The sequence below is a fragment of the Fringilla coelebs genome, assembly GCF_963513975.1.
Source record: "Fringilla coelebs genome assembly, chromosome: Z".
NCBI classification, from domain to species: domain Eukaryota; kingdom Metazoa; phylum Chordata; class Aves; order Passeriformes; family Fringillidae; genus Fringilla; species Fringilla coelebs.
Window position 1 is genome coordinate 37,110,351 of NC_140031.1, and position 12,232 is coordinate 37,122,582.

Consider the following 12,232-nt stretch of genomic DNA (forward strand, 5'->3'; position numbering starts at 1 on the left):
GGGTCTCACCAGACAAGTACAAGATGAGAAGATATAATAATTAATCTGTTGCAAAACCTGTACTTCCAGTGGAGGCCAGAATCTTTTAAAGCAACAAATATTCCTGTAGAAGCAACTGTTACTTACACACGGACTGGAATAGAAACAGTAAAACTCTCCTAGATGCTCTTTTCAGCTCCTCCTGATTCGCTTTTGAGGAGACTAAAGAAAAGAAAATAGTCTTTCTGTAACTCTGTGGTCTTCTTTATTTCCAGTCTGTCCCTACAGAGGCACTGAAATTGCTCCAGACTGCACATGACTGTGGCCTGCAAGCAGTAGCTGTGCCCTAGCTCTGCTAGCAGCTTTCCACACCCAGGCAGAAACACCCATGTAATTTCCTGAGCGCCACACATAACCCCCTGCCTCTCACCACCACTTCTGGATCACACAACTGCAGCTCTAGTTGCTACTCTGGACTGAAACTATTGTAATGTTCATATTTTTTATAGTCTCAACATGGCAGATAAATAAAATGCCATTTTATAAATGAAGTGTTTCAAACAATTTTGCTTTTTTTGAGCACTTCTCTGGAGTATTTATGCTAATCCACTGATTTTGGTCACATCACATGAAGAAATTTTTATATGGTAAAACACTGGGATTTCTTATACAAAATTACATTTGATAGGATGTTCATGCAAACCTGAGTTGTTATTGAAAGATTTAACTAGGATTACACTGATAAAATCAAGTCCATAAAATTAAGAAATTTTCAAAACTTAAGGAACAGCCATGTAAAAAACCCAAGTAATTTTCCATTTCTTATCTACATTAATTTTATTGCAAGTCAATCAGCTAGCCGTTATAAGCAAATCATAGTATTTCCTTTGCTGTTGTTAGGAAAATTTAAATAATTTAACGATATCTTCTCTGTTTAGGACTATGCATATTTAAACTTTAGATAAATGCTTTCATAGGTTTCCCTGTACAGAAATTAGTGAGCTAGGACATGTTCAGGTTGTAGTATGGTATGAAGTACTGCAGTCCTCTTTTACCTATAACTAGGCTTAGATGATCTTGTCATTCCTACAACTTTGGAACCAAACTGAGAACATACTTGTGTAACAAGCAAAAAAGAAAAGTTGCTTCCATTCCCTCTTACCTATTTGTTTGTTTGTGTTTGTACTGCAAACTGGAAAAATAAGAAGAGTTATTTACAATGCTCCTTTTTATATTTTGTGAGCATCAGCTCTGAGTTTCAGTATTTTAAAAAAGGGATGAGGTGATATATAAAAATACTTAATGTGATTTTAAAAACATTTAACAGCTTTAGTTTGATTTACTTAACCCTGAATGTCTGAAAGTTTAACTCATTTATCAAATTGATTATTTTTTTTCTCAGTACTGGCAAATCCTGTTGGGTGCAGAAAGCCACTATGCACTAAATTCTCCTGAGAAAGGACTTCAGACAATGTATTGACTGACTGTGCATAGCATAAAACATATTCTGAAAATTGTTGGCAATGTTCCAATCAACATATCTGTAATTTGATGATTATTTACTTCACAATGAGGACTAACTGTGACCAGCTGCAGTATAGTTTCTTTCAGCTACTCTCCTCAGAGTGAACATATTGTATTAACACTCTCTGCCTTGTATTTACTATCAATGCATATTCAGGATTTGATTTGAACCCCTAAATGACTCCATAAATTTGCACCTTAGCTGCTTGAAAAACAGTCTTACTCCCCTTAAGGTCCAGGAAGCTCAGATTACTAATGTACCTGAGCCCTCACTTTTATAAGAAGCAGATGTCCATGACAATGGATGCTCCTGGCAAGCTTTAAGATGCCTGTGCACTTTTACAGTAGTTCACCTTTTATACTGTGATAAGTTTCCATTAGGAATTACCATGGGAATGATTTTTTTCTACTTCAAATTTGGCAATATTCTGAATACAACAGACATTTCCTAGTATCCACAGGAAGGAGATAGAAACAGTGAAGGCAAACAGGAATAACTCCAGAAAAATGAAATTCTCTCATTCATATTTCATGTTACCCTTCTCTAAAATTAGGCAGCTAATTTAAGTAGAAGATGAAGTTTTACTGAATTCCATAAATTCAATATTAGTCAATTAGTCAAACCAGAAAGACTCAGAAAGGCACTGAAAATACTCCCAATAGCTATAAAATATACCACATGCCATTTAAAAAAGTATTTAAAAATACAGTATCTGGAAAATTCATTTGGGGTTGAGAAGTACTTGATGGGTTTTCTGGTAGGTACTCTTGAGGTTTTTTGGTTTTTAATTCTAGAATGTTCATCCTTCACCATTATATTGTAATTTCACCGATTACTAAATAAAAGAAATAAAATATCATAAGACATTTACATTCCATTATCTCCTGTTTCAGCTAAGTGAATGTACTCTGGAACTCATGACACCATACAAGATTTTTTATGCAGCTACATCAGAGATTCAGACTCAAGTTCTACATTCTGACAACATTAGAAATAAAAATAAATTTAAATGATAAGGAGAAGGCATCCATGCCGCCTCCACCAAAAGACCTTCAAAGAATAACCATCAGGACAAATTTCCTAGGATGTATATATATCACTAAATTATGAAAACTAATATGAAACTCTTCCATGTTATTAAAGAAATAGTAAGTGTAAAGATATTTAATAGTTCTATGACTACAACAGAATGAAAGGGAAATCCTCCCTCACATGAAAACGATCCACATATTTTATTGGATCTACAACTTAAGCACATCTTAAATGCTTAACTAAAGCATATACAATCTGATGCTCTTAAGTCAACCATTTGGCTGAGTTCTATCCAGTCATCTCTCCAGCTGACTACTAACATGAATTATATCTGCACAAATCAGATCAGCCCCACAAGCAGAAAGTCTGAATGTAATTGCCTTCTTCGCATTGCCTATAGGCTGTTGTGTTCGCACAATTCAATCAGCTTTCTCCAGACCTTGTTCTCCTTCCTGAGCAGCATCTGCAGAGCACACTGCTGTCTGTACCGTGCATGCAAACCCTGCCTGTGCATGCTCATGTTATGTTTTCCTGGGATTTAGTAAAAGAGAATCCCTGGCACAACTTCCTGCACGAAAAAGGACATAAAATAGCTATTAGATAACAGCACACCAGTCTAACATGGCTCTTCTTGCAAAATGTGAGGATATGAAGGATGAAAAGGTATCAAATGGAGAACCTTGTTAAAGCTGGTTACAACAAAAGCCATTAAGCACTGTAGGCAGGCTAGTCAGCTGCTCTTCATGTTAGCAAAATCTGGGGAATTGTTGTGACAGAGCAACTAGAAGTTCTACTTTTGGGAATGGAAATAGTAATTGTGATGCTTCCAGGGTCAAAGTGACTGCTGGTATTTTTGAGCTTGTTCATTTGGATCTCCCAGGAACTCTCATCCAAATGATGCATTTTTCCCTGTCTCACAATTAATAAGCCAACAAATGGCAAAGATACATGCAAATTTAATTACCTTAGCACAATCATAACCTATTACAGCAAAATATGTATCCAGTCTCAGGGTGCCTTAAAGAAATGGTTGACATCTGCTAGTAATCTGAGAACTGGTCTGATTCAGTAATAGCTTAGTAAAGTTGAAGGTTCTGGTCTTCATAAAGAATTTCTTAATAGGTATGTGAAATAGGTATATTTTCAGATCTCAAATTCCAGATCTCAATTAAGTGGTCAGATACAGGAAACAATTAAAAAAAAAAAAGATACGTTATCATTCATAATGTTATTTCGCGTGCCATTCAAAGGAATTACAATTTCCTTCAGCGTGGGAGACTTAATGTATGTTCTGAGAATTTATTCCGAGGTTTGACTGATGTAAAAAATATTAAGGGGGCACACATCATGCCCTCCTGAAGCCACCGGCGCTGGGTGTAGCAGCTCTTACAGGTGCAGCAGATGCTTCTCCGTCGCACAGGAAAACTTCAACGCTGGTCGGCAGCATCACTGCATTTCATCCTTGCAGAGCCTTAAAAATGTTGCTAGGTCAGATTTATGTACACAATAATAGCAAGAATACTTGCTACTTAAGAGAACTTCCACCATTTTCCATAATCTTGCCCCTCTTCTCAGCTCTGGTGAGGCCACATCTGGGGTGCCATGTCTAGTTCTAGGCTTCACAGAACAAGAGTCATGGAGCTCTTGGAGCAGATCCAGCAAAGGGCTACAAAGGTGATTGAGGGACTAGATCGTTTGGGGAAAGGCTGAGGGACCTGGGCCTGTTCAGCCTTGAAAAAAGACAACTGAGAGGGGACATCATCAATGTTTATCAGTATCTGAAAGGAGTGCATCAACAGGATGGATCCAGGCTCTGCTCAGTGGTGCTGAGCAATAGGACAAGAGGCATTGGGCACAGACTGAAACACAGGAAGTTCCATTTGAACATCAGGAAGCACTTTGTTACTTTGAAGGTTGCACTGGAACAGGCAACCCAGAGAGGCTGTGGAGTCTCCCTCACTGTAGATACTCAAAAGTCACCTGGGCAGAATCCTAACGTGCTCCGTGGGGTCCTGCCTGAGCTGGGGTGTTGAACTAGATGACCCTATTAGTTGTCCTTCCCAGCCTCACCCACCAAGTAATTCAGTGATTTAATAGTATGACTTGATTAATGCTTTAACAAATACTAAAATGGAGTTAGTCATGGCATGACTGGTGCCTTAATTAAATTTTAAAGGCAGACTTTATCACCAAAGGGTAATACAGAATTCAGTGGGCATCAATGCACACTTTAACATGCACTGCAGAAATTATTGTTTCTATTAAATTTGCCTGTGTTTCTGAGGCTGCAAACGACGAATACCGTGCTAGGAACCGCTGGTAGAGAAACGCCTGACCAAACTGAAAAGCCTGAGACAAAGAGAGTTCGGGAGAAGATCAGGTAACTTCAGCACAAGGAGCGGCCAGGGGAAAGAGAGAGCTACGGACACGACACGGGTGTCTCGGGTTCCCCTACAAGGAGAGCGGACGGTCCCGAACAGCCGCGAGGGGCGGCGGCGGCGGGGCTGGAGGAGGCGCTTCGGCCGCGTCCCGCACGGCCGCGCTGGGGCCGCCCCGCTCCCGGGGCCCGCGGGCGGGCCCGCACCCGCCAACCGCGGCAGAGGCCGAGGGCGGGCCGGGGCGGCGGCGCGGGAGGGCAAAGGGGCAGCGGCAGAGCGCGCCGGGCCGCCATGGTGCTGGTGGTGGTGATGGGCGTCAGCGGCTCAGGGAAGTAGGTACCGGGCGGGGGGCAGGCGCGGGGCGGAGCAGCGGCGGCGCTGCGGTAGTGCCGGGGGCTCGGCGCTGCCGGAGCCCTGCGGTGCGGGTCCAGGTCCTCGTCCGGATGTTAATCGGCCCTTTGTGCTTCCCCGCAGGACCACGGTCGGGTCGCGGCTGGCAGAGAAGGTAGGGGCGTGTGGGAGCCGCCGCCTCGGAGGCGTGCCGGGGCGGCCAGGCACCTCCCTGCGCCTGGCCGACAGCCTTGCCGCGGGCTGCGGTGCCCCCTGCACGGACTTCGGCTCTGTACTGTGATGCAAAAGCTGCCTGAGTGTTTTTTGTTGTTTGGTTTTTGGTTTTGTTTTTGTTTTTTTCTAATCATCATGCTGTAAACGGTGATTCATACTGTGTTGCAAGAAGCCTGTAATTTCTTAGGTGTCGTCTTTGTAAATTCTGAAGTCCTTGTTGCCTCACCTGACCTAGCTGAATGATCCATAATTAATTTATTTTTTTCTTAGTTGGGATGGAAATTCTACGATGCAGACGATTATCATCCTCTAGAGAATAAGAAGAAAATGAAAGAAGGGATACCACTAAATGATGAGGTACCTTGAATAAGCTCTGAAAAAACTGTTGTCCACACATTTATCTCTGTAACTTCATGCAGATCTTGTTGAAGTAGATTGTGGTTTACTACATAGATTAGTCTGACTGTTAACACAGGTCTGCATTTGCTAAGGTGAGCGAGGCTTCTTGTGTCAAAAAAGATTCTGCATAAAAAAGTAGTTTATGAAATGCTTGTCAGCTCAAAAGTGGTATGCTGCTGCTTCAGGATTTGTGAGAAATCTCCCCCTCTACAGTCCACACACAGAGTTGCAGTTTTGGATTTGAGTCATAGAATCTTAAAATATCCTGAGTTGGAAGGGACCCACAAGAACCACAGAATCCATTGCGTGGCCCTGCACAAAACAACTCCAAAAATTTGTTACCCTTCTCTCAAATCACTTTTCATAATTTATCACCACTTGTACTTAACTTAGGAGGTCCCAGATAACTGGAGGTTGGCCAATGTGGCCCATCTACAGGAAGGGTTGGAAGGAGGATCCAGGGAGCCTGTAAGTCTGGCCACAGTGTCAGGGAAGGTAATGGAACAGATTAGTACATCACATGGCATGTGCAGGACAACCACTGCATCAGACCCAGCCAGCAGGGGTTTGGGAAAGGTAACTTTACCTCCTTCTATATCCAGGTGAACTAATGGATGAGGGAAAGGCTGTGGATATAGTCTGCCTGGACTTTAATAAAGCCTTTGATGCCATTTCCCAAAGCATCCTCCTAGACAAACTGGCTTCTTGTGTCTAGGATGAGTGCACTGTTCGCTAGTTAAGTGGCTGGATGGTCAGGACCAGAGGTTGTTTGGATTGGAGCTACAGGGATCAGCATCATGGCCAACCCTTGTTAACATCTATCAATGATATAGCGGGGGTTGGCTCTATTCAGTAAGTCTGGAGGTGACACCAATTTGGATGGAAGTGTTGATCTGCTGGAGGGCAGGATGGTGCTGCAGAGGCATCCAGACAGGCTGGATTAATGGGCTGAGCCCAATCATATAAGTTTCAACAATGTGAAGTGCCAGGTCCTGCCCTTGGGTCACAACAGCCCCAGGCAGGACTACAGGCTTAGAGTAGAGAGGCTGGAAAGCTGTCCAGCAGAAAAGGGCCTGGAAGTGCTGGTGGGCAGTAGGTGAACACGAGCCAACACACACTCAGGTGGCCCAGAAGGCCAATGGCATCCTAGCCTCTATTAGCAACAGTGTGGCCAGCAAAAGCAGGGCAGTGATTGCCCCCCTGTACCTGTACCTCACATTGGTGAGGCCACACCTTGAGTGCTGTGTCCAGTTTTGGGCCCCTTAATTCAGAAAGGACATTAAGGTGCTGGGGACAGTCCAGACAAGGGCAAAGGTGCTGGTGAAGGGTCTGGAGTACAAGTCCTGTGAGGAGCAGATGAGGGAGGTGGGGGTGTTTTTACCCCGGAAAAAAGGAGGCTCAGAGGAGACCTTATCAGTCTCTACAATTGGAAAGGAGGTTGGAACCTCTCTGGAAAGGAGATTGTGGTGAGATGGGACTCAGCTTTTTCTCCTAGGTAACCAGGAATAGGACAAAGGAAAATGATCCCAGGTTGTGCTAGAGGAGGTTCAAGTTGAGTGTCTGCCCCTCCTGTTCCTCTCTCACGGAAGTTATAATTACAGTGAGGTCTGTCCTCAGTCTCCTCTTCTTCAGGCAGAACAGATCAAGTGACCTCAGCCACTTCTCATACACCTTCCCTTCAAGGCCCCTCAGCATCCTTTGGATGCTGTCTAATGTATTTATATTCTCCTTATATTGTGGTGCCCAAAACTGCACACAGGACTCAAGGTGAGGCCGCCCCACTGTAAAGCAGAGCAGGACAATCCCATCCCTTGATGTGCTGGCAATGCTTGAAGTACTAATAGCATAATGGTACGGCTTGAAAAAAATGATTTTTCCATTTGTCATCAATTAGGACAGTGGTTTTACAGTTAAAGCCACTTTTCCTGTACAGAATCAGGAAGAATTAAAGAAGTTAATGTCCACTACTTCTAAAGAAATATACACTTATGACTGTAGATAGACTTTTAAACAAAGAATATAAACTAAACAATCCTGGTGAACACATGAAATCTAACTAAAAGAATACAGAGCTTAGAAACAGGCAAGATGCAGTAATAGGATATTTTGAAAAAGACTAAGAATCTAGCTGTATATAGAAAAATTTTGCAAAGCTCTTACCTTTTTCTTCTTTTTTTTTGCAAGGCTTCCACTTTTTTTTTTTTTTTTTTTTTAGTCCCTCAAATCTTTTGGGATATGTCCTTTGCCAATTTAAATTGAAAAGAAATTTCTAGATTCTGGTAAAAACCTGGGTCTTTCACTAGTGGTTGGAAGCCTATATGTCATCTGTAGCAGCATTATACACTTGAATGACTAAACCACTGGTGTGTGGTGCTCAGCAAGAGGAAAGCATCTCTTCTGAAAAATGAGAGGTGCAAAATTGAGGGCCTTCTTGAATGCCTAGGGGAAGTTACTGTGTAATGATAGCAACAAAAAATTGTGTTTATTTATTCATGTTATCATTTGTTTTGCTCCCCCAGCAGTAACAGCATTGAAACATTAAATGGGAGCAGTTGTTTAGTGCTCATTAGGCATGACAGAAGTTTGCAGCAGCTTAAAATTTCAGATAAAGTATCTGATTGATCACTCATGTTTGCTTAAGTAATGGGCAAAAGTTTTGAGAAATTGTGATTGTGGTTACATTTATTTGTGAGTACTACTGACATAATTATTGCAGATTACTAAATTTAGATCTGTTTCTGAAAGCTTCGACTTGGATCCAAAATGGGGATGGGTGTGTGTGTATGACACTATATCAGGGAAAAGAAATAACTCTAGGTGTACATTTGACTAGTATAAGAGAAGCAAGAGATAAGTTGACTGTCCTTCAGATGTTTACAAGGTGGATGCTGCACTTGCATACCTATTACTTCCATCATATATTTGTAATATAAAAAGTACTATTCCACTAAAAGCATCTTATTCATAATATGCCTAGCACTTCTTATTAGCCTTCAGGCAGTGGGAGCAAATCTATATAGGAAGAAAGAGATTCAAAACTGAACTTGCTGTACAGTTTAATGCTAATATTTACATCTCATCAAATATCTGAGATGCTAGAAGCAATTGTTTCAAATTAATTTCTGAAGAATTTTTAACTAACTTGCTTTCTTTCTAGGACAGGATTCCTTGGCTTTGTGCACTGCATGATATACTAAGGAGGTAAGAGAATATCTAATTTTTAAGTGTTTTAGCTAAAGACTGAAGTACCAGAAGTGCTTTTCCCCACTGCATTGCAAAGCAGTAATGTAAGTGGTAGTGTAAAGAAATTTTGCTGGTAGTAAAGTCATTCTATTTTTACTAATCTAAACTGTCATAGTAATTGCTGATGGTGAGCTAATCTCTTAGAATTAAAATGGGAAATTGTTGCCAATGATGGTTGTTTTCTACTATCTGTGTAAAAATAATTGCAGGATCCAGCTTATTAATAAGCCTGACATTAGCTACTTACAAAGAACATAACCACAAAATACACCACCAACAACAGTAGGATAAAATACTGTTATTTTGAATAAGATACAGTGTCAAGTTTGTTTGACACTGTTTGCTTGAGTGTACTCTGCTAATTTGCAGATGACACCAAAATGGGAGGAGTAACTGATGCAGAGGGACCTTGAAAGAAACAGATTAGTAGGAACCTTTTAAAAATGCAAAATTCTGCCCCTGGGAAGGAACAACCCCAAACACTGGTATGGACACTGAGGGACACTCAGCTGGAAAGCAGCAGAAAAGGGCCTGAGGTGGACAGCCCCAGTTGGACATATGCCTGCAATGTGCTCTCCTGGCAAGGCAGGCCAGCAAAATCCTGAATTCTAGGCTATATTAGACGAAGTATTGCCAGCAGGTCAAAGGAGGTGATCCATCCCCCTCTCCTTTTGCACTGGTGAGGCCACATCTGAACTGCTGTGGCAGTTCTGGGCTCCTCATTATGAGAGAGGCATGGACATACTGGAGAGTATCCAGCAATGATGAAGGGACTGGGAGTGTGTCCCAAACAAGGAAAAGGTTGGGAGTACAGGGACTGTTTAGCCAGGCTTTACATTTGCTTGTGCACATGAGGCGATCATACCTCATTGGAATTGAGATACCTCATTTCTCACTGAGAAATTTGTCTGGATTGATTTGCTGGATCCACTGTTTCATGTTATGTGATAACTCAATGCCACTGCCCAGCTCTGGAAACTTCACAAAATCAACTATATTTTAGAAGTGCCTAATGCCAATGTTTAATAATTAGTACTTATTAGTAGCTGAGGCTGTCACTGACTTACCTAGGTGATAATGGTAGGTATTAGAAATTCTTACTTCCCTTTGAACCAAAATCTGATGACCATAGAATGATTTTTAAATATGTGTGTATACCGGCTTTAATTTTTTAATGAAATATATTTTCTTAGGCAGGAATTTTATTCACTCTTCATAGACAAAACTAATTCTGGATTTGTTTTTGGTGGAACAGACACATCCAGAGTTAAATGCTTTATTTGAAGAAACCTTGTCAGCAGAAAATATATATGCAGTGCATTCACTGACCTGCAATCCCTTGTTTAAGCTGAAGTGAGTATAGATGCAATGCTACCAGTGAGTTGCAGGAAACCTAAATTACAGTTAAATCTGAGATAGTGACAGCCAGTGTTGAAAATATTGTGCATTTAAGAACAGTGGTCTGTATTGCTTATCAGCCACTTACCCTTAGAGAGAATAGTATAGTAATTTTATAGATAAGAGATAGGTGTTTCTATGGATATTTATTTCCTGTTCTCAGCAATTAAGGAAATGAGCTTGACACTTCCGTGTGCTAGAATTGAATTTAATTTAGGAAAGAATGGTTGCTTAGAAAAGGCTATAGAAAAGGTCCCTAAGACTGAGATTTTACCAGAAGGCTGGCTAGCTTGGCCTCACTTTCAAATCACATCTTTACCTGTACTGAAAATTTGGTTTCAAAATCCTGTCAAAATTACTCAAATACCACTGTCACAATGCCACTACGCCCATGGCTGGCCTTCTTGAGGAGCTAGAGCATGTCTACTTTGTTCAGCAGAACAAACAAGTCATTTTTGTTATACCACATGTAGATATGTAAAGGTTTTTGGGTTTGTTTTTTTTTTATTTTTGATAGAGAAGACACATCTAGACAAGATACAATTCTGGCCTGTTCTGCACTGAAAAAGATGTACAGGCGTGTGTTAATTGGTGGAGCATCTGCGATTGAAAGCAACCAGCCAGAGCAACCAGGAGAAAACCCAGCACTGAAGATCCTCTTCGTTCATTTGGATGGACCTAAGCACATTATTGCTGGCCGCCTGGAGAAGCGGAGAGGTCATTTTATGCCACTTGAACTTCTCCAGTCTCAGTTTGATACCCTAGAGCCACCCAGTGCACCAGAAAACTTCATTACTGTCAGTCTAGAAAAATCTCTCCCAGAAATACTGCTACAGATTGAGAGCGCTATTCTTCAGGGTGAGGCTTTGCCAAAGTAATTTTCTGAATGACACATACAGAAATTCCCTGAAGGACAGCAAGGCAAAGAAAAAGAATTTTAATTATTAAATCGATTATTAAATCAAACCAACTTATTCTTAAGAGCTGGTTTACTACCCATTTTTTTATCATGGCTCTGTAAAAGACATTTAAAAGGTCTTTTACATCTTTTGCATATATAAGATACAAGAACTGTTAACTTTTTAAGCCCTTCACTCTATGAAGTTAAAATTCTCCTTTTAGTAAGAGCCTGCTTTTGAAAATCCTGGCAAGGGTCACACAGAATAATTAATTTTCTTAATTTTAATGTTTACTCTGTCAAACACTGAGATGGGCACATCTCCTGTTACAAGATTAAATAATTTGGGCTTTGTTAAAAACAACATCATTTTTCTAGAAGAGGCAGGAACATGAATGATGCATGTCATTCATGATGCTACCCCTGCCTCACTGCTGGATTTGCATCGAGTTGTAGGTTCTGTGTTTGTACTATTGCTGACCTCACCAGAGCACTGATGACTTCGCGAGAATTTTTCTGATCTCCTACTGTATGTATTGGACACCAAGCTGAAAAATGTGAGAAAAAAAAAGGTTGTGGTGGTGATGCAGTATACAAAATTTAATTGAATGGAAAGTTTTTGAAATAAAGTATAAATGGCATCATACTGACTCTGAAGTTAGAGCTTTCATTTACAAAGCGTACATATTGCAGTCAAGTGTGAGTCAACCAGTGATTTAAGGTACTGAATGCAAGGCTGATAGACATTTCCTTATTTTTGAAAACTTACTCTTTTGTAGTTGGACCTTCTCCTTCACTTCCCAGTGCTGGTGGGCA

At 41.0% G+C, this 12,232-nt stretch overlaps 1 protein-coding gene across 1 annotated transcript; it reads left to right on the top strand.

The window, feature by feature from the left end:
- Positions 1 to 5,103: 5,103 nt before the first annotated feature.
- Positions 5,104 to 11,992, top strand: IDNK (IDNK gluconokinase). Its single transcript, XM_084224944.1, has 5 exons — positions 5,104 to 5,246; positions 5,389 to 5,419; positions 5,749 to 5,835; positions 9,035 to 9,078; positions 11,036 to 11,992. The coding sequence occupies exons 1-5, from the start codon at positions 5,206 to 5,208 to the stop codon at positions 11,394 to 11,396; spliced, it is 564 nt and encodes a 187-aa protein (XP_084081070.1). The 5' UTR covers positions 5,104 to 5,205; the 3' UTR covers positions 11,397 to 11,992.
- Positions 11,993 to 12,232: the final 240 nt, after the last annotated feature.

What these genes read in the sequence shown, in the direction of transcription:
- IDNK (XM_084224944.1), top strand. Translation starts at nt 5,206, where the DNA reads ATGGTGCTGGTGGTGGTGATGGGCGTCAGCGGCTCAGGGAA. An exon ending in GGATACCACTAAATGATGAG is followed by an intron (nt 5,836 to 9,034) that starts GTACCTTGAATA and finishes CTTTCTTTCTAG; the next exon opens with GACAGGATTCCTTGGCTTTG. An exon ending in CTGCATGATATACTAAGGAG is followed by an intron (nt 9,079 to 11,035) that starts GTAAGAGAATAT and finishes TATTTTTGATAG; the next exon opens with AGAAGACACATCTAGACAAG.